The following is a 23247-nucleotide window of genomic DNA, read 5'->3' on the forward strand; positions in this document are numbered from 1 at the left end:
TCTAATTTTTGCCTTTTTTTCCCATGATTTCAACTATTTTTGCCATTTTTACTTTTTCTCGTGACTTCAACTTGTATCTTTTCATTTTTACTTTTTTTCATGATTTCAACTTTTTTGCTCATTTTGACTTTTTTCTTGTGGCTTCAACTTTTTTTCATTATTTTGACTATTTTCTACTTATTTTGACTTTTTTCTCTTGCCTTAAATTTTTGTCTTTTCATTTTGACCTTTTTTCATGATTTCAACATTTTTGGTCATTTTGACTTTTTTCTCGTGACTCCAACTTGTATCTTTTCATTTTGACCGTCTTCTCACTCACATTGGTCTGCTGAAGCTGTCAGAGTTATAGTTTGGGCGTAGGACACAAAGATGATCCACCAACACCACCCACAGCCTCATAGACCACCATGTTAAAAAGGAGGGAAAATTTCTGGAGGAAAGCAGAGTTACCAGTTTCTTCTGATCGCTCTACAAAAAACAATTTCTTCATTTTCAGGATGTTCAAAGTGAAGTTGGTTCAATGATAGGAGCTACGGTTTGGACAAAAATGCTTTCCGTTTGAGGGGCACTTTCAGCTTTTTTTCTCTCTCAGGCCCCGTTTACACGAGGACGCTCGCGGGTAAAAACAACAAAATATTTTATCATTCGTTTAGACGGTGACGGCGTTTTGGGGGGTTAAAGACGCAAAAATCTGAAACCACCTTCCAAAGTGGAAAAGTTAAATACGCTCCGCCGCAGCGTGTCCGTCTACACTGCCAAGACGCAAAACTCTGCTCAGATCTGCTCACGTCACGTATGTGTTTACGTCACATACATGCTCCAGTACAGGAAAATAAACAAACGTGGGATTATTTCCATGCGTCGGACCTTCAAGCTGCTCTGGCAGCTCTAATAAACTTACAGGAGTCTTTCCACCAAATGTACAGGATATGTACAGATAGTATTAGTGAACAGAGAACGATCTGTAATTACCTCTATCACATTTTGGATGCAGCAATTGGTCCGAGGCGAGCCAGACGGCTGTGAACGAGACCTGGGAGATCTAGTGGATGGTGGAGGACTTTTTGGAAGGAGTAGCTGATGAAAATGTGTGGCATGAAAACTTCTGCATGCCCAAAGATGCTCTTATCGCTTTAAGTGATGCCGCCTGGCATGCATACAATCGAATTTCACACTTTTGCGTCACCGTATGCAGCAGATTTCCTCCCGAAAATGCTCGTTTAAACGAGGAATAAAAAGTGAAGACGCGACGCCACTTTTGCGTCTTCTGTTCAGACCGTCCTCGTGTAAACGTAGCCTCAGTGGCGTCAAATGTCACAGGAGGAGCAGCTGTAGTTGACTGCTCTGCTCTGATTGGTGGCCGCCCCACAGATAGATAGATAGATAGATAGATAGATAGATAGATAGATAGATAGATAGATAGATAGATAGATAGATAGATAGATAGATAGATAGATAGATAGATAGATAGATAGATAGATAGATAGATAGATAGATAGATAGATAGATAGATAGATAGAGGGAGACACACACACACACAGGCAGGACAGACACATGCTGAAAGCTTGATCCGTCACATACCTCAGCAACGGTAGATATAATATATGAAAACAGACACAGAGAGCTCATTTAGTGTGTGTACTTTTTAATAAATAAACTGGAACTTCAAGGTGTTTTCCAGAACATAAAACACTTGTGCAACATTCGTGCGTTACAAATAGGTGCATCGGTTTAATCCAGGCCGCATGTTTGACAGCAGACGACCAGCTGCTCAATTCAAAACGTGTTTCTGCTTGAAACTGTAAACAGCAGAATAGATTTTTAATCACATGTCAATCTTCTGAAAATAGTTAAAATGCATCACAGAATTCACATTTTGGTCAAGTGTTTTGAGTTAAAAACTGGAGCTGTGGATCCTGGATCCTGGTTTTGTCTCTGCTGCAGACGGCCTGGCCCAAAGTGAAACGCCCGACTGACATCTGAAGTTTTAAGTGTCAAACACGGTAAAAAGCAGCCTACAAACACACGGCTAGCTACAGCAGATGGGCTTGACGCCCATCGAAGGCACGCCCACAACACCCAGCTCCCCCGCCGGCGGCCGCGGTCTGACCTCGACCTCCGGCTGCTTCCAACAACACCAAGAACTGAACTGAACCGATCCATGCCTCTTTGGCACTTTGTCTGCACGTTAAAGGAACATTTTGGGGAGATGCACTCATTAGTTTTGTTGCAGAGAGTTAAAAGAGGAGATTGGTACCACTCAGCTGTTAGCTTAGCTTAGCATAAAGACTGGGAATGAAGGGAAACTGCTAGCCTAAGTTCTCCGCTTTAGGGTGGATGTAAGTGCAAGATTACAGTCATGGAAAAAATGATTAGACCACCCTTTTTCTTCAATTTCTTGTTCATTTAATGCCTGGTACAACTAAAGGTACATTTGTTTGGACAAATATAATGATAACAACAAAAATAGCTCATAAGACTTTAATTTAATAGATGATATCTAGACATTTTCCTTGGTTTTCTTGATAACGATTTTGAATAATGATTTGGTTATTAACTGAAAAAACACAGTCTGTGATTAAAAGAACATATTGATTTATTTTAATGTAATTTAACTCATCAGAACCTTATTTAAAATAAATATATTTTAATGTAAAAATCACATTGACAATGATGAAATGTTGTTTATGTTCTTCGGCAGAATTTTGTTACGGCAGAAGTTAAATAAATAATACATAAATTAAAAGGATATTGAAATTTGCAAAGCCCCCTTATGAGCTATTTTTTTTACAAAAATAGCTCATAAGGGGAAAATGAAGAAAAAGGGTGGTCTAATAATATTTTCCATGACTGTGTTTTCAGTTTGTTGCACAAAAACCCCTCTAAAATAATCTCTATAAACAAGGCAGGAATCTGGGTCATATCATTTCTTATGACTAATTGAGAAACAATATAAGGCGATATTGTGCCAATTTACATTTATATCAGCTCACAAAACTAAAATATAATTCAACAATTTTATAACTTAACTTAATTTTTCTTTTCTTTATAATAACAAGAATAGATCAAAAGTGGTAACTTCAACTTCATAAAAGTGCATCTTACTGATATTTTCACTTTGCAGCGATGTTATTGGATCATTGATCACTGAACTGATACAGATCGATGTTTCATGACACTCCTTGGCACATTTGAGTTATAGAAAAGGTGAAGAAAATCACTTTTTATCAGCAGGGAAGCTGAGGAAGGAGCAGAACTGCCGCCTGTGTGAGTACCAACACACACATTTCCAGTTTTATTATTTTATTATTATTATTATTATTATTTCTTCAGAAGTTTTACAAGAAACTGCCTTTCTTCACTGGAATTATTAACCTTTAAATTGACAAATAACATACGTTTGATTCATGCTGCTGACTATATTGTTTTAAAGTCAGTCAGTGAGAGAGAAAGTCATGATTCTAATTCTAACAGTCTTATACTTAAAAAGTTGTAAAATAAACTACTTTATTTACTTCTAAAATTATCTTTTAGATTGACAATCATATGTGTAATTAATTTAAAAAAAATTCATGCTGTTGTGAAATCGTACAGATTTTTTTTCTGAAATAAAGTCTCCTCGTGGTTTGTCATGCAATGAGAAATGTAAGAACTTTTATTTTGAAGAGGTGACTTTTATTTTGGCAACTCTCCGGTCTCCTCACAGTTAAAGGAGTCCTGTTTTGTTATCTGGAAGAGCAACAATCCTCATCCTTCATTTATTCTTGTGGATTGCCAGTGAGTTTGTTTATTTGTATTTGTATATTTGTTTCGGAGGAATTAACATGTTGTAAAGTTATATTTTTTATATTTGTCTGTATTATTTGTTTATTTTCAGTTTTACCTTTTCTTCATTAAAATCCTGCCAAGTACTTCACACGGCCTGATCATTGGAGGAGTTTAGCTGACTGCAGATGATGCAGATGAGAACAGTACATGGTTTCAATGCGGGAGAAATTTGCTAAAGTGTAAATAAACTAATCAGTAACTGGACAAGTCGACAGCACCTAAATATTTTAGTCTTTGATCTCAATTCAAACCTGATTTCTTTTTACTTCAGATTTGATTTTTATTTCATATTTTCTATCCTCAAGATCTTCCTTATTGTCAGTGTTTTAGTTTGTTATATAAAAATATAAGTTTATAATAAGATTAAGAGGTAAAAATGAAGCACCAAAGTATGATTTACATTTTGTCTGACCTTGTCATTTCTCTCATCTTTTCAACTGTTAATTGTAAAAAAGAAACGTTTCTTGGCCTCTCTCAGTCGGAGCTGTTTCCTTTCATTTTTATCTCTATTCTTCAGCTACAGATTTTAGAATAATATCTCTCTTCTCTTCTGACTCTCTGCAAGAAGAGAAGTCCTTTAACGCAGTGACAGCAGGTCGGGTCTGTGCGGAGGGGGAGCTCGGGGACGGGGTCACATCACAGTAGCATATTGATATGAAAAGACCACCAAGGACACGGTTAAGACAGGAACAACACAGCTGATTATCTGCTCCAAAACACTGATATTCTGAATAAAAAAAACACCCCGGGGAATGTTTTCCACTGAGGCCACTGGCACTTGATATCTTAGAGATTCATGGCCTCAGTTCCCCCGGGGCTTTTAGAAATGTGTCCTTGGTGTTCTCTTTTATTTTTAAAAGATGCAAACGATCTATAAGGCATAAAAACAACGTTGTCTGAAATAAAAAGGTATAAAGCTAATACCAGAGACATTCATTTTGTTCTCTCAACGTAAAAAAACTTAAATAATTGCATAAATAAAGCATGTTTGGATCCGTACGCGGTGATTATGTATGAGTCTACATAGATACTGTTGGTTACATCGTAGAGTTGCAGTATTGAGGTAACTTCATGGCGAGGGGGGGGGGCATGCAGTGGACACGAGTGGACATGTAGATAGAGGTGTTAGTGTTTACGTCCCTTTTTGTTCGTATCATTCAAGTTTTACAAAAAAGAAAAAAAAATCGCTTGAAATAAAGCTCCGATAATACTGGATGGTTTTAAGTGATAATAAACAAGTTTCAGTCCGTGTACCTCCACCTCCTCCTCCTCTTTCTCCTCCTCTTCTTCTTCCTCCTCCTCCTCAGGGATCGGGCGGTGCAGGCGGAGGAGGTCAGGGAAGCAGCTGCTGCAGCGCCGAGTCGTCCAGCTCGTTGACGGACATGATGTGGTCCAGGTGCTGCAGGTAACGCTCCTGGTCTCGCATGAAGTGAGGGATTCTGGTCCGCGGGAGGACCGCCAGGAGACGCAGCCGCTCCACGTCTTCAAAAGACACCTGAAGGAGAGTAAGGTTAATGTTACTGTTCATATTTTTAAGAGCAAACCTAAGACTTTTTACATTTACATTAAGTCATTTAGCAGATGCTTTTATCCAGAGCAACTTACAGAAAAAGGGAAACAATCAAGGTATAATATATCAAATCAATATCAAATCAAATCACAATTACTTTATATATATATATATATATATTTATATATATATATACATATACATATATAATAGCAATAACAGTAGTGAAAATGACAGCAATAAAAAAAATGTTTTTAAAATTTAAATAAAATGTGTGTGTGTGTGTGTGTATTTGTGTGTTATTAATATTTATTTTTGATATTCTATTTATTTTAATTTTGATGTTAAATTTTATCATTATCATTACTGTCACAGCTATCATCACTATTTTTATTTAAATGATAAAAAATAAAAGTCCTCTGACATAAATGAATGTAGTCTTTTGGAAAATGTTATTTTTTAATTAAAAATGTATTTTTTTTATTTAAAGAAAAGCAATCCAGGGAATTAAGAAAAGGTAAATAAACAAGGAACTATTAAATATTAAAAAGCCTTTATTCTGGGGGATACATAATTTTAAAAAATATATAGAAATATATTTCTATTCCCACACATCTCAGAGGGAAATATTGAACTTTTTACTATAAAAAAAAACTTTATTATGAAAAAAAAAGTAGTATATAATCAGTATATAATCACTGCAGAAATAATGTTACAGGGGAACAAGAATATACATTTAAATATAAAATAAAACAAAAAAAATAATGATAATGTTTAAATTGAGATAATAAACCTTTAACCTATTAATATAAAATTATGATAAGAAACAATATATAAAAAATAATTAATTATAAAAATTATAAAATTAATTTTCTAGAAGTTTGAGAGTCTTAATATATTAATTCACATTGAATACCAGTGAAATGTGAAATTCAGTAAATATAATAAATAAATGTACAATTAATTCAATGTCGTAGGCCTTATTCATCATGATCAAAATGTATGCTGACATTTTTTACACTTTATAAATCAACAGATCAGGAACTTCTGACTCATGAGAAATTTATCACATATTTTTTTGCTTTGACCTCACATAGCCTGCAGGGGGCAGCAGCTGCACATTATATCACTGAACTCAGACTAGAAAAATAGTTTTGTCCATCTGCATTTTGCTCAAAATACTGAACAAACAGATGAGACATTTACATTTTTTTTTATTTCTCTGTGTTTGATTATTCCCAGAAGTTCTTGTTGCATTTCATAGTACAGAAATTAATTTGACCTTCTCTCCTGCTGACAGTATGTTTACCTGTAAACATGCAGTATAAAGTGCAGGCTTTGTGTTTTGATAATAAATACTGTTATTAGGGCCTCGGGGCAATCGCACAGAGCACTGGTCCCATACAGCAATAGCTGTAGGGACCAGTGCTCGGAGTTATACTGTGGATTTCTTCTTCTTCCTCTTGCGGACGCAATTTCGTCCCGCTACTAGTCCTACAACTTAAAGAGTTGCAGGACAAATTATATATCAAAACGTGCGGTTTGATCGGGATCGGTGTGCTATTACTTTTCTCTACAGAATACGAATTTTTTTTTTACGAAAAACAGCTCAAAATTTTGCATTGAAATGAATGGGACAGCCGACAAAAAACGAGCAAAAAAGAACAATCATTGGAGATTTTTAAACGTCTACTTCTCCGGCATAATTTCACCTAGAGACTCCATTTAAACTTTAAACAGTAGACACAAGTCTTGTGTATCGGTGTATTAATCCACGTTTCGATAGGTCATATAGTTTTTTATCAATCCCTGTTCAATGACCATGATAATTTTTGGAGAAATTCTGAGATTATAATGGGTGTGTATTGCACGGAATGTTCGTGTCAGAGTGTGTGATGTCATCGCTCAGAGTGTAGAGGGAGAGGTAAAACTGTCAAAAAATAAATTTTAAAACTGCGCTCCAGGCCGCAAATTTCACTCTACAGAAATAATTTATACATAGAAACGTAGGAAAATTTGTCTTCTCACTCACAATCCTCTGGTAAAGCTGTCAGAGTTATAGTTTGGGCATATGACGCACAGATGCGGCACCAACACCACCAACAGCCTCATTGGGTCCCATATTAAAAACGCAGGGAGAAATTTGAAAAAGGGATATGGAACAGTTTTTTTAGATCGCTCTAACAAAGCTATTTTTTCATTTTTCTGAAAAAAAAAAACATATGTAGACGTTCAGGAAGAATTCAGGACGCTCAAAGTGAAGTCGAATCAATGATAGGTATTATGGTTTTGCCAAAAATGCTTTCTGTTCAAGGCCAGAAATTCCAGTCCACCTCTGGCTGCTGTCACTCTTTCGGAACTTTAACAGGTGGTATCAGTTAATTCAGTTGATTGCTTTGATCTGATTGCCTTTGATGTGATTACAGTTACAGATACACACACACACACATGCGCGTAAGTGTGCACACTCCTCACACATGCATACACATGCTTCAAACACGCACACACGCACACACAAGTAACTTTGTGATTTTAATTACACACACAGGTAACTTTATGCGATTTTCGCTACACACACACACACACACACACACACAGGTAACTTTATGTGATTTTAATTACACACACACACACACACACACACACAGGTAACTTTATGCGATTTTCGCTACACACACACACACACACACACACACAAATGCGCGCATATGCGCGCACACTCCTCCACATACAGGTTTCTCTCTCACACACACACACACACACACACACACACACATTTTGAGGTTAAAGGGCATAGTTTGAAATCTCTGAAGAATCTCATCATAGTGTACACACACCGGCAGTAGCCCTCGTGGCCCTTTCAAAATTTCCCCAGAGGAAATTTTCTAGTTATTGTTATTATTTAGACACTGACCTTTCCTAAAGACGTCAACATCTTGAAGTCGATGTTCCTTCGATGCCGGAGGATTCGGAGGATCCCGTCCAGATAAACCTGATCTTTACTGAAGCAACCTGACACATAAACAGCACAACACATTATTCTCCAGAGTCACTTTGTTTCACTCAATAAAATAACTCTAAAGTTACTGTGCAGCTGTTAAAACATATAGATTCCAGATGTCACAAAGGATGAGCTGATGAACTCCTTCAGGGCTCTTTGTTTGTCTGGAGTTTGGTCTTTAAAAAAATCTGCAAACTTGCCTGCAGGTTTTATGCCAAAAAATATTTCAATCTTTTATTTCATTTACACGGTGCGATGTGTCTGTGTGTCCCCTGTGTGTGTGTGTGTGTGTGTGTGTGTTTGTATGTATGTATGTGTGTGCGTGTATGTGTGTGTGTCTCTATCTCTGTGTCTCTGTCCGTGTGTCTCTATCTTTGTGTCTCTGACTCTGTGTGTGTGTGTGTCTGTGTGTGTGTGTCTTTGTGCGTGTGTGTGTGTGTCTCTGTCTATGTGTGTGTGTGTGTGTGTGTCTCTCTCTCTCTCTGTGTCTCTTTGTCTCTATGAGTTTATGTATCTCTGTGTGTCTCTATGTGTCTGTGTGTGTGTCTCTGCGTCTGTGTGTGTGTGTGTCTCTCTCTCTCTGTCTCTATGTGTATGTCTGTGTGTGTGTGTGTGTGTGTGTGTGTGTGTGTGTGTGTGTGTGTGTGTCTGTGTCTCTCTGTGTGTGTGTCTGTGTGTCTCTGTGTGTGTGTGTGTGTGTGTGTGTGTGTGTCTGTGTCTCTGTGTGGGTCTCTGTGTGTATGTCTGCGTGTGTCTATGTGTCCTTGTGTCTCTGTGTGTATGTCTGTGTGTGTGTGTGTGTGTGTGTCTGTGTCTCTCTGTGTGTGTGTCTGTGTGTATGTCTCTGTGTGTGTGTGTCTGTGTGTGTGTGTGTGTGTGTGTGTCTCTGTGTGAATGTCTCTGTGTGTATGTCTGTGTGTGTCTATGTGTCCTTGTGTCTCTGTGTCTCAATGTGTCCTTGTGTCTCTGTGTCTCAATGTGTCCTTGTGTCTCAATGTGTCCTTGTGTCTCTGTGTGTATGTCTCTGTGTGGGTCTCTGTGTGGGTCTCTGTGTGTATGTCTCTGTGTCTGTGTATGTCTGTGTGTCTCTGTGTGTCTCTATGTGTCCTTGTGTCTCTGTGTGTCTCACCGGGCTGTGAGGTGTCTGTCTGTCCCCTCTTGGCCCTGAGACAGTACTCCCAGCGGACGTTGGGGTCGTGTACGAAGCGAGCGATGTGTTTGAAGAGGCGGCTGAAGCTCATGGTGGCGGCGTGGAACACGGTGTAGTAGAGCAGCGCGGCTCTCCACAGGTACGGCTGCTTCCGGAGCAGCACGCTGTGCAGGCTGGCCAGACCCTCCTCGGTCGGGTTCGCCGGCTTCAGGCCGAACTGCTTCCTGCCCTCGCTGCTCGACCACGGCTGCAGGTTGTTGTTCACGCCGCGCAGGTAGTGAGTACCTGAGGACGGACAGTTACCATGGAGACAGCAATCACAGCTGTAAGTATTTTTACATTTTTTATTTATTTAATATTTAATTTTCAATTTGTGTGATTATATACATTTTTTATTTTAATTTTGACCTCATTATTTTATCATCACTATTATCATCACAACTATAATTATTTATTTTAGGTTTTGTTTTTTAAATTTTTTATGTATTTTCCTTTCAATTTAAGAAATTACACACACACACACACACACACACAGTATATTCTTTTTTTTTCAATATTCATTATTTATATAATATATATTTTAATTTAATTTTGATATTATTTTATTATATCACTATTGTCACGAACATCACTATTATTATTATTTTTATTTTTTATAATAAAAATAAAAGTCCCCTGAAATAAATAAATGTAGTATTTTATAAATAGATTTATTTATTTGTTTATTTTATTGACAGATATATATATATATCACAACATCTCACTGCATTAATATTTCCTGTAAATAGAAACAGGACAAAACAGCTCTGGAGGTTCAATTCTGTTGTGTCTTTGTGTCTGATATCTAAGCAGTCAGAAGACAAAGGAGGGAGGACATGTCCGGTGTCTCCAGCTGCTCAGATGGATCAGATGTCAGCAGTTTCTGTTGTCTCATGTGACCGTCAAGTCTTTGTCCCGTTCTGCACGCAGACCTTTATCCCCCATATTGTTTCTGTCTCTTTACAACAAACAATGAACCCTCACAGCTGAACTCTGCGCTGCGTTTATTAGACTGTAAAAAAAAAAACAACTGTAGAAATCTGCCACTTACAGCTGTTTTCTGTTATTTGACGGTAAGTTATTTAACAGATCATTTCTTTAAAAATATGGTTAACATACAGTAAATATCTGTATTTAAAAAATATATATCTGTAGAAAACATTTTTTTGTTTTTACATTTTATTTTACATTAAATTTAAAGTTTTACTGTAGAAACGTTCAGAAATATGATGAATTTTTTTTTCTATTTTTTACATATAATTCACTGTAATTAAACATTCAACACCGTTAAGCAATTATAAAAAACTGCAGAAAAAAAAAAAATAATAATCTAAAATCCCCCATTTTATTCATTTACAGATTTTAACTTTTAATTTAATGGTTAATATTTGTAATAAAAGCCTGAATAAAAACATAAATATAAATAAATATATAAATAAACTCTGTAAAATAATACTGTAAAAAAAATAATATCCCATTATATTAACAAACAGATTTTGACTTTTATTCTATGTTTAATACTTTTTAATAAATAATATAAAAAATATTGCTAAACTCTGTAAAATAATACTGTTAAAAAAAATCTATAATGTCCCATTATATTAATTAACAGATTTTAACTTTTTATTTCATGGTTAATATTTGTAATAAAAGTAGTACATTTTTTGGCATTTGCACTTAATAATGTAGGGGGGAAAAAACAAGAAAAAACCTTAAAAATAATACTGTAAATTTCTTGTATGTTACATATTATTATATCTATGTATCAAACTCTCCAGAGCTGCCACAAATAAAACAAGAAGTTATTTATTTTAATAAAGAGGAAACAGATAAACTTCCTCACAGACTGCAGGAACGTCATCAGACAGTCTGAGGGAGGAGTTTTGCTTTAAATAAACAGTATTTCAAGTGTATCTCAGCTCTCCGGTTTGATCAGGTCTGATTTCTGACAGCTGGATCTGTTTGAATACACTAAACACAGCTGAACTCTGAGAAAATTCTCCCCACACTAAAGGCCGTCGTCCTGTTCACATGCTCGCTCTCTGCAGAGGTTTCTGTTCTCAGCCCAAGATTATCAGGACGGAAAAGAAGCGCCACATGATTCTGTTCTGAGTGTTTCTGTCGTCATAAACAGAAGAATCAACGCTCAGGAGCAGCAGAAGTTCTTCATGAGTTCTCAGGAACGACTTGCATGTAGGATTTAGTGTGTAAATCTGTTGAAGCCCTGTCCAGTGAAGAGCAATGAGCTGTAAACTCAGGATGACACAGACCATTAAACCAGACCAACATCCAAATCAGCATTCAAACGCTGGACGGGTTGGTTTTGTTTGTTTATTAAAGGTAAAATACTAAACTAAAACTAGTAAACTGACTCTAAAAATTAATTAAAACGAACTGAATTTGAAAACAAAAAAATCACAATGAAATTAAAACTAAAACTGATGAAAAAATCAAAAACTATTATAACCTTGCAAGGGAATTCATTGTTCCAATGAGGGTCCTCACAAAGATAGAAGTACAAGAATGTGTGTGTGTGTGTGTGTGTGTGTGTGTGTGTGTGTGTGAGCGTACCGATCTCGTGCCGCAGCATCCCCTCCAGCCAGTGCTGCCGAGCTCCTGACAGGTTGATGGTTAGAGTGGGACGACAGCTCTCCACCACCATCACCGCCTGAGACAGCAGCTCATCAGAGAGACGCACCACCACCTGTGCACACACACACACACACACACACACACACACACACACACACACACACACACACACACACACACACACACACACACACACACACTGTTATCATCATCATCAGGGGTGAAATTATGCTTACGTTATTTTAGACACATTTTCTCGAGATAGAACAAAACAGAAATATGTTGTTTTTTTTCCTATTGTTATCTTCTTCATGAAATGGATGGAAGTAACAAAAACATTTAAATGGAAAAAGTGATGAGATTACTCAATACCTCATAGGTAAAAAAGTACAGAATAAAACCACTCCTTGTGTTACGGCTCCACCCACACCCTCCTCCTCTGCTCCTTCACACCCCTCTGTTCCGGCCTCAGCCACTCCCAGCACCTCAGCTCGCTCCCAGCGGGCACTCCTCAGACACAGCTGCAACAGGTTGAGTTGACGAGGTGAATGAGCCGGATCACTGCACACCTGCTGCCACTCTCCAATCAACCCCTCTGCCTACAAGACTCCAGCTCTCCTGCCAGTCATCGCCAGATCTTCCCTGATTGTTACCTGGCAAGTATCTAGAAGAGACGCAGACTCCCTGCGAAGTGTTTGTTGCTGTTGCCTTTTTGCCTCCTTGCCTTGCTCCAACTCACATTCAACCTCTCTTCCCACAGATCTCCCCTCTCCAGCAGTGATCCGGCTTGCCTGCCTGTCAACCAGCCCAGTCACCTCACCTGCTCTTCACCTCCAGCTCACCTCCGGTTCCCCTCCAGCTCACCTCCAGCTCACCCAGCCTTTTCCCCCCACATCACCCTGCTAATAAAACCCTGAACTCTACTAAATCCTGCCTCCTGTGATGTGCGCTCGAGCCTCTCCCCGCTACCCCTAACACCTTGTGTTTGGATTCAGTTCAACTCTGCTCTAAAAAGAGCCCTGATATTTGTCCCACACCTCAAATCCATATGGATATAAAAATATGTATTTAAATAAAATAAGAGCCTTTTAAATAAAGTGCTTACACATCACAGACACATAAAAGAAAACAACTTATACTGAAGCTCATGTATGATGGTATGTTGGCACAGTTAAGGCCTTCAGATTATTTAAGAAACTGCACAAAGTCAATAAAGAAGCAGCAATAAATCAAATATGATGAGTAAAATGCATATTAATATGTAATATGAGCAGCTGGAAGGGGCTATGGAAGCTTTACGTGGTCTCAGTTTGTGCAGTTTCTCCAGTTTTTTTAATATAATGTCAGTTTTCTGACTGTAAAAAGTGTGTAAAAGATGTAAATGTATGCCCTTGATCCTCTTCATCATCACTTCTTCATCCTCTGACGTCCTGACTGGATTTCTGCCCAGAGACTCTTTGTGCAGTCAGTTTATTTAATCACAATGAAATGTACAAACAGTTTCCACCTTTAGGAAACATTCCTGTTTGCTCTCTGCAGGTGTTTTAACAGGACTGTTGTTTTATTGCCTCTCTGCGTCATGCTGAACAACTCCTCTTAAAATCATTGTAAACCGCAGCCTCGAAGATTTTATTACACAATTAAGTGTTTGAAGAAGGCAGACGATCAAACTGACGATCCGTCATCGACTGAAGAGCCGACAGCCGCCTGCCACTTTACAGCAGTTTGTTTACTTACTGAGCAGAGTGATAAGTGATAAAATGCTCCGTATCAGTCTGCAGCTTAGATCTCATACCGACCGCTTAAAGCAGCATTTATATCAAGTTAACAGTCCTTTTAAAAAAGAAAATTTAGTGCAAAAACAGAGAAAAATAATGGGTTTAAGGATTCAACAATAATAAATAAATAGTAATTAAATAAATTAAAAGACAAATAATTATAACAATAATAATAAAAATAAACACTTTGATATAAATATTATAATAATTAAATATATATATATATATAAAACTTTTTTTGTGTTCAATGTTAAATTTGTATTATAATTTCATAATGACCTGGTTGAAAATATGCAAGAAAAATGTATATGTAATTGTTTATTTTTGCACAAAAATCTATATAAATTTAAGTTATAATATTTTAAAAAATAAGATAAATAATAATAATAATTATAACAACATATTGCAGTTACGTTGCTTTATGTTCTGAATCAGTAATAATAATGAATTATACAATTTATAATAATAATAAAATAAATTAAAAGACAAATGATGATAAAAAAGGAAAGATGATCAAATTAATATCAATATAATAAAAAAAAAATGTTATTCTTTTTTTTTTACTTATACATTTATTTTTTGTGTTCAATGTTAAATTTGTGTTGTAATTTCATAATGACCTGGTTGAAAATAGATAGACAGATTCATTTTTAAGCAGAAGTTTATCAAGTTGTAATTATTTTATGGAACAACAAAAACATGAATGTTGAGTTAAATATAACTCGTCTGCCCCGACCCCACACATTCAAAAATTAAGTAAAATTATAGATAGATATTCAAGTGTACTCGCATGAAATCTGATTGTTTTAGTCAAGATTATGCTAAAATAAATTTTCCCAACTATATTTAAGTTCCCTATATAAGTTCACGGTTTATTCCCATAAATTCTCATGGAACGTTTCCAACTTTGAAAACTCCCGGAATTTTGCAGACTTAATCATGACAGAGGTTTTTTGCCGTATCAAGCCTTTCTGAGCCTGTTTGTGTCTGTAGTTGCTGCCTGTCACTCACCTCTCCCACGCAGCCTTCCTTCTGCAGGTATTTGCGTACGGCCGCCCAGACTTGACTCTTCGGGAGGACACTGCCGCCCGTCACCTCCTCAAAGTTCTCATAGGAGCCAAACTTCCTCAGGACGCACTCCATGATGCCGACCGCCTGCAGGTACACGGAAAATCATCGTCATGTAGGCCTGTTACTCATTTCAATCTTCATATAGTCTGTCCCTGATCTTGTATGTACTTTAATTGATGTTGAATGTGGTGTATGAGAATTGTGGTTGATTGTTCTTATTTTATCATGGTGTTGCCTTCTTGGCCAGGTCATTCTTGAAAAAGAGATTTTAATCTCAATGAATTTTACCTGGTTAAATAAAGGATATTGATTGATTGATTGTCATGATAATTACTATATCGACTTATTGTTCAATATATAAAAATGGACACGATAGTTTTTTTCTGGACTCAATCTATCGACTTTTGTGTTGTGTTTAAAGTAATGCTGCAAATGTTTGACAGGCAGTACGAATTGCCAAAAAAAAAACCTATATTTCCCATTTCAGCTGCTTATATGTTATTTTAATAATGAAATAATAAAATACTTTCTCTCAGTGCAATGTTTTGTTAACAGAGCCTGAAAGTCTATTTTATTTGTTTTGGTTGTCGTTTATTTATGTTTTATTTATCTAGGATATTTTAATATTTCTTTTCCACATTTCAATTCCAATGTTTTAAATTCTCGAGATTTAAAAATTCATTGCTGTGGAAAAGGATGTACTTATTGTAATCTAATATCATTATAAAACTAAAACAACATTGATACAACAATACTATCGTTTATGGTGATAGTTTTTCAGAAAATATATCGTCCTAAAAATGTGTCATTGTGACAGGCCTATCATCATGTGGACACACAGGTGGTTAGAGAGAGATAAAGGTGATTTTTTTTCATCTTTTCTGTGTGGATTGTGCACTGATATGATCTGCAAAGGTACTCTTTTTCTTTTCTTTTGTATTATAGTAGACAAAAACTCCACAAACAAATAAAATAAAATTGCCAAATAAACATCCAGACTGTATGTTCATTTTCAATCAATTGCTGACCAAAATAAAGAAAAACATATAAATAGCTACTATAAATAGTTCCATGACACCATTTCTGAATCATCCCACATATCATTTTTTCTGTATCATGTGTTCTGTAAAAAATGTTTTTATCTTCATATAGTTTATTTGCATGATAAAAAATAACAAAGTTGTAACAGAGATGTACTTGCACAGTTAACAGCAAGTATATCTCTGGTTTTACTTGTGCAAGATGGATATACAGTCATGGAAAAATTATAAGGCCACCCTTGTTTTCTTCAATTTCTTGTTCATTTTAATTCGTTTGTTTGGACAAATATAATGACAACAACAAAAATAGCTCGTAAGAATTTAATTTAAGAGCTGATATCTAGACATTTTCCATGATTTTCTTGAAAATAACCCAAATCATGATCAAGAAAACCATGGAAAATGTCTAGAAATCAGCTCTTAAATTAAACTCTTATCAGCTAATTTTGTTGTTATCATTATATGTGTCCAAACAAATGTACTTTTAGTTGTACCAGGCATTAAAATGAACATAAAATTGAAGAAAACAAGGGTGGTCTAATAATTTTTCTCCATGACTGTATACCGATATAGCTGTGATATCAGCCGATAAATCTGTGCATGTCTGCAGGTGGCTGGTGTCTTTGGTTCTCTACCTGTTCGAGGAAGAGGCCGGAGCCCTCTCTGTACTTCTCCAGCACGCTCCTCGGCTCCGGCTGAGCGTACTCAAACTGCGGCTCGTACTTGTAGTCGGACTGGAAGAAGGTCTGCTTCTCCTGCTCTAGGTTGAGAGGGCGCAGGGCGACCAGCAGACAGGGCCTGGAGGCGGGCAGCGGCGGCGTCCTGCCCCCCGTCCCCTTCGCTATGTGTGGCAGCGAGGTGGCCGGTCTCATCTGGCCCCTGCCGGCCCGGAGCCCCAGGGAGTAGTTGACGGAGCAGGTGCTCTCGCTGCGGCGCATCCAGCCGCCCACGCCCAGGCTGGGGCTGGTCAGGCTGCGGGCCGGGGGCGACGGGGCGGCCGACCCGCTGCGCCACGGAGGCTGCACCATCCTCCGGTCCGACATCTGCTCCTGAGACCCCCGCAGGCGCTGGGGCGTCACCTCCAGGCTGAGGGGGCGGCGGAGCGGCGGTCTGGGCGTGGTCACACCTTTTTTTTTTGTGTATTTATTTTTTATTGTTTTCATAACAGAAAAATAGATACAAATTAGAGATAGCTGGTAGAGCTACACAGAACAATACATGTTTTTTTTGACAGAATTTTTGAAATGAGACAAACAAAACATGGGTATAACATAAATGGCACAGCAACAGAATAGCACTAATTCAGTTTTTAGACATTAAATCAAGAAAAGGTTGCCAGATTTAAAAAAAGATATCCTCTCTAGCAGATATGATATACCTGATTCTCTCAACCACATTTCAAATGTAGGAGCCGTTTCAGATTTCCAAGACTGTAAAATTAGCTTTCTGGCTAACAATGTTTGAAGGGAGATAGCCTGAGCTTCATAACTACTTTTCACACTATCTGGATTAGCCACTCCAAACAACACGGTGAATGGGTCTGGGTTACATGGATGATTGAGGGCCTTAGTGAAGAACTCAAACAAGGATGACCAGAATGGTTGTAGCTTATGACATGACAAGAATAAGTGGGATAATGTTCCCTCTTCACTTTGACACCTAATACATTGGGGTGACACATCCTGAAATATTTTCTGTAATCTGGAGGGAGAATAATGTAGTCTATGTACTACCTTGAATTGTATCAAATGATGTCTTGCATTGATTGAGCTACCATGGATATTCTTGATACAATTCTCCCATATCTCAACTGAAATTTCCCTATCTAATTCTCTCCCCCAAGCCTCTTTAAATTTGTCCGACAATGTGTTATTCACATTCTGTATGATTCGTGGTCACACCTTTTGATGATGACGCCCTCCTCTGCACCGCCACCTGGCTGCTGTTGGTCGGCGCCGGGAGCCCGTTGTGGGACACCTTCTCCTTCTTGGCCACATTGCTCCGTTTGGCCGGCGATCTGGACACCGCCGCAGGTTTTGGTGGATCTGCCCGGACCTCCGGCTCCAACAAGTTCCCGCTTCTCCCAACGCTGTCACCCTCTACCTGATCCATGAAGACTTCACCTGAGTCCAACACCATCACCACGGCCGCCACACCTCAGCCGCAACCTCTCCTCCAGCCCCGGCGCTGTGTGCGACACACAGAGAGAAGATTCAAGATTCAAGAGTTTTATTGTCATTATACAAGATAACAAATTTCCTTACTCATGGCTTAAAGACATATAATATGTTAAAAAGACACACAATAAGTTAAAAAGGCACATGTTAGAATAAAAAAAGAATAAATAAAATAAATATGACTGTACATGATATTAGGGCTGGGCGATATGGACCAGAAGTCATACCCCGATATATTTAGGCTGAATATTGATATATGATATATATCTCAATATTTTTATCACAAAGTGAGAGCAAATGTTCAGTCAAACTCAAAGCCAAATTTGTCGTCATAAGTACTTTTATTTAAGCTGTTTATTTAAGTGAACATAAATACTGTATAACAGCAGGACTACCTTTTTTAAAAATAAAATTTCCATTAACTGCACATTTAAATATATATCAAAAATATCTTAAATAAAAATAGCCTTTGAAATAAAATAGGCCAATCTTTTTCTGAAATAAATATATTTACATGAGAAAAGAATAACGGACATTACAAAAGAACTAAATATGATGAACCCTAGTAAGGACAGCATTTATATAGAAAGCAGCTTGCCTGGAGCAAGGATCACAGCGCAAATTTTAACTATACCGATATATGTGATATGGTCTAATTCCATATCACATTTAAAAATATATCGATACATTTTTTTTATCAATATATCGCCCGATATATCGCCCAGTTCATGATACAGATGGTACAAGTAAGACTCCTGCATTAGGTCCCCACAGATATGGGATTTTTTTAAACCAATACCAATTTTGGAGGGGAGAAATTCTCCAATAACTGATAAGGCAGCCGATATTGCACAATTTTGAGCTGGAATTAATTTATGTTTATTTTTATGTGGATTGTGCACAATACTTCACCATAACTTTGCCCCTTGAATTTTGATCCTCTGGCTCATTTCAATTCAATTCAATTCAATTCAATTCAATTCAAAGTTTATTGTCATATACAGGTGCATCTCAATAAATTAGAATATCATAAAAAAGTTTATTTATGTCAGTAATTCAATTCAAAATGTGGAAATAACACATTATATAGATCCATTACACACAGAATGAAACATGTCATGTCTTAATTTATTTAATTTCTTCTAATTATAATGATTAGGGCTTACATTTAATGAAGACCTAAAATTCAGTCTCTCAAAATCTCAAAATTTTAATATTAACAAAGACCAATTTTAAAAAGTATATTTAATATGGAAATGTTGTCCTCTGAAAAGTATGTCCATCTACATGACTCAATACTTGGTTGGGGATATTTGACTTGAACTACTGGAAATGGACTTTTCCATCATATTCTAATGTATTGAGATGCACCTGTACACAATAGAAACACATTTCGTGCACAATGAAAATCTTACTTTGCTGTCTGTCAGATACCGGAGAAGACAGAAGTAAGAAAAATATATATTTTTTATAATAGGATACAAAAAAAACCCAAAATGTGCAATTTGGATTTTTTAGCCTGATACTGATAATGTGATTTATTCTATATGGAGAGCTGGAATATAAATAAATCTATTAATGTGAATTGGTCTCTGTCACTGTCTAATAAAGCATGAAAAAATCTTTACAATAAATAAATAATAATAATAATTTACATTATTATGTAATACAGTGTATTACATTCTCAATCAATTCTAAAAAATAAAATAAATAAATATACATAAAATAAATATTTAAATGACCAAAAGCATTGTTTTCTGTATTATATATTGTGTAAAAAAAAAATATATATATATATATATTCTGATACACTGACAGGCAGAGGATTGTGGGTAAAAACAGCCAGAACAGCGTGCTGCTGGTTTGCAGGCTGCAAAATGTGAGCAGATGCAGAAGGAAATCCTGGTATTTTTAGCGTGCTGCATTCAACATACTATGTATATGGACATATTTATACTGTGTGTTCCACCCACTACCAGACTGTTTAGTCTGCAGGAAAAAGATTTAGTATGTCTCAATATATACTGTAGTATGTTAAATACAGCGTGCTAAAAATACCTTCTGCATCTGCTCACAGCCTGTAAACCAGCATGCTGTTCTGTCTGTATTACCCACAATCCTCTGCATTGCATATTACAGCCTCACAGATAAATCGGTTGACTGATATTATCGGCCTATCATAAGCGTATCTGTATTTATCGACATTGGGATATATTTTGACCAATATGAATACTTTTTTTACAACAAAGAAAATTATGTTTTGGGAGATTTAGAAATGTTTTGTCTGAAATTTAAACATTTTTAATTATTCTTTATTTAAATACTTAGCAATTGACTGACACTGAACATGCAATATTGATATTTAAATTTATATTTTTTATTTCTATATATCCTTGTTTCCTCTCAAAGTTTTAATTTCTAGAATTGGTTAGCAATGTAAAAAATAGCACTTGGGCTTGTTGAAAGGTTATGGGATATGAGATAAGGGGTGGTAGGAGTAGGATAAGTTAAATACCTTTAATTAAGCATATTATAGAGTTCAGTGTGGGGCTTGTTTTGTAGTTTTTTATTTGCAAAAAAAATACAATAAATAATAAAAAATAGTTATGAATAAAACAGTGGCTGAGAACTAGGCTAGATTTCTTTGTAAAATTATATTCTTTATTTCTATTTATCCTTTTTTTTCTCTAAGTTATAATTTATTACTTATCACTAAAATTGGTTGATAATGTAAAAAAAAAAATTCCAGCTAAAAAATGTACTATATCAGCTGTTACATAAAATAGAAAACACAAAATGGGTCGAAAAAAATTCACATATCCTTTGCACTCTACAGCATATAGATATTTAAAATACCTTTAAATAAGCATATTATAGAGTTCAGGGTGGGGTTTTTTCCATTCCATCCATTTTTTTTCCTTTAAGTTGTTACTTCTAGAACTGAAATACATTGAATATTAGTCCACAACCTTTTAAAAATATTATTTCAAAAAGGGTATTTCAATAAGAAAGCAGCCATAGAGTCATATCGTTGCAAAATTGGTGCACACCATTTTTTTAGCTAAAAAATGTACTATATCAGCTATCACAAAATAAAAAACAAAAAATCGGTCTAAAAAATCCCATATCTTAAAATACATTTAATTAAGCATATTATAGAGTCCAGGGTGGGTTTGTTTGTATTTTTTTTATTCTGTTTTTTTATTTTTATTTTTTAAATCCAATAAATAGCTAAATACTAGCTGAGAATGAGACTAGAATTTTTTGTAAAATTATAATTTTTATTTCCATTTATCCCCTTTTTTCCTCTAAGTTATTATTTCTAGAATTGGTCGATAATGTAATAAACTGAATATTTATTTATTTTTAAATAATTCTGTTTTTAATTTTTTTTTAAATACAATAAATAAATCAATACTTGTAAAAAAAAATACTAGCTGATAACTAGGCTAGATATCTTTGTAAAAATATCATTTTTATTTCTATGTATTGATATATTGATAATGTAATACATTAAATATATAATCCACAACTTTTAGAAAAATATTTTATAACGGTATTTCAATAAGATTTTAGCTAAAAAATGTACTATATCAGCTGTCATATAAGATAAAAAACACAATCGTTCTAAAAATCGCACATATATATGGCATCTGTTGCCGTCTACAGCATATATATTAGCAAATGGGTCAAAGTTCAAGGGGCAATGTGACGATGAAGAAGATAAAACTGTTATCTGAGAAGTAACTAAAGCTGTCAGACAAATGTGATGGAGAAGAAAGTGCAATATCCACCTCCGAGATGTAGTGGAGTAGAATTATAAAGTTACATACAATGGAAATACTGATTTAAAGTCCATAACACTTGAATGTAAGTAGAGTAAGTGTTAGTGGTGACTGCTGGTAGTTGTTGGATGAGGGTGTGTCTGTCTGTCCCTGCTGCTGCTGTAATCGGACTGTAATCAGATTACAGCAGAGAAAATGAATGGCAGCAGGTCAGTAACGTGTTTATTTATGGAGGAGACACAGATTAACAGACAGGAAACAGACAGCCCGTGGTGTCTGAACAAAGATCCCATTAAGTGTCCACTTCATCACTGAGCCAACATTTACTCAGACATAAAATAAAACAAAGCAAACAAACACAGTTAATTGTTCATCCAACCCTCTAACCAGACAAATAACTGACAGAGATTCATTCTGGACACAAAACAAATCAACGTTTTTCTATTTAACTTCGGGATGAATACTCACCAAGCAGCGAGTCCCGGGACTTCTCGACAGATTTCAGCCGTTTCATTCACTCATCCCGGCGGCAGCTCCTCACGGACCGAGCGGGGGGAGCGGGGAGCTGGTGGCCGTTGTCCGGTGATAACGGAGCGGGTAACGGTTCAGTGTTGGAGCGGGGCCTGAGGGCTGCCCGGGCCGGCCAGGAAGCGGCGGTTGTGTTGGAAGATATGACGCGGGACGTACGCCGGTTACGCCGGGGACGCCACGCATGACGTTACCCTTGCGTCGGGACGTATTACAATTATTACATTTTTCTAGGATAAGATCAGATAAGATCAGCCTTTTTTTTCCCAATGCTTTATTGAAAATTACAAAAACAAACATTTCTGTTTTTTCACGTTTTTCACAGTACATACCTTGCTTAAGTAAATAACATCAATATTGTAAATTCAGAGCAGTTGAAATAAAATAAAATAAAAAATACAAAAATAAATAGACAAAAATAAAATACATATAAGACAGTCTAAATGTTGTTTTCAATAAGGGGGATTCGAATTATTTTTAACTGTTCATTTCAGTGGGAAAATGTTTCAAGATATCATATAATTTTTGTCTCTTTGTTATTGTTAGAATTTTTTGAGATTTTAAGTACAATTTGAATTCATTCATGAAGACAATACATTTGGGTGATGATTTCATCACTCTACTCTTGTGGATGAAACAATTTTGCTAAACAAAAGGATTAGACTTTATTTGTTCCGGGGAAATGTAGTTGTCACAGCAGCTCAAGATACAGACACATAGATATGGAAAACTGAATAAAGAATATAAA

The 23247-nt window shown here is 36.2% G+C and overlaps 1 protein-coding gene across 1 annotated transcript; it reads right to left on the reverse strand.

The window, feature by feature from the left end:
• Positions 1-1628: 1628 nt before the first annotated feature.
• Positions 1629-22749, reverse strand: kiaa0895l. Its single transcript, XM_059354167.1, has 8 exons — positions 22440-22749; positions 17911-18196; positions 16645-17135; positions 14910-15053; positions 12100-12232; positions 9469-9774; positions 8253-8350; positions 1629-5323 (listed from the first exon to the last, which is right to left on the reverse strand). Exons 2-8 carry the CDS (start codon positions 18146-18148, stop codon positions 5162-5164), a joined length of 1572 nt encoding a protein of 523 aa, XP_059210150.1. The 5' UTR covers positions 18149-18196; positions 22440-22749; the 3' UTR covers positions 1629-5161.
• Positions 22750-23247: the final 498 nt, after the last annotated feature.

Source organism: Centropristis striata, chromosome 2 (genome assembly GCF_030273125.1).
Source record: "Centropristis striata isolate RG_2023a ecotype Rhode Island chromosome 2, C.striata_1.0, whole genome shotgun sequence".
NCBI classification, from domain to species: Eukaryota; Metazoa; Chordata; class Actinopteri; order Perciformes; family Serranidae; genus Centropristis; species Centropristis striata.

What these genes read in the sequence shown, in the direction of transcription:
- kiaa0895l (XM_059354167.1), bottom strand. Translation starts at nt 18,148, where the DNA reads ATGGTGTTGGACTCAGGTGAAGTCTTCATGGATCAGGTAGAGGGTGAC. An exon ending in GAGGGCGTCATCATCAAAAG is followed by an intron (nt 17,136 to 17,910) that starts GTGTGACCACGA and finishes CAAAAAAAAAAG; the next exon opens with GTGTGACCACGCCCAGACCG. An exon ending in AGGAAGGCTGCGTGGGAGAG is followed by an intron (nt 12,233 to 14,909) that starts GTGAGTGACAGG and finishes GTGTGTGCACAG; the next exon opens with GTGGTGGTGCGTCTCTCTGA.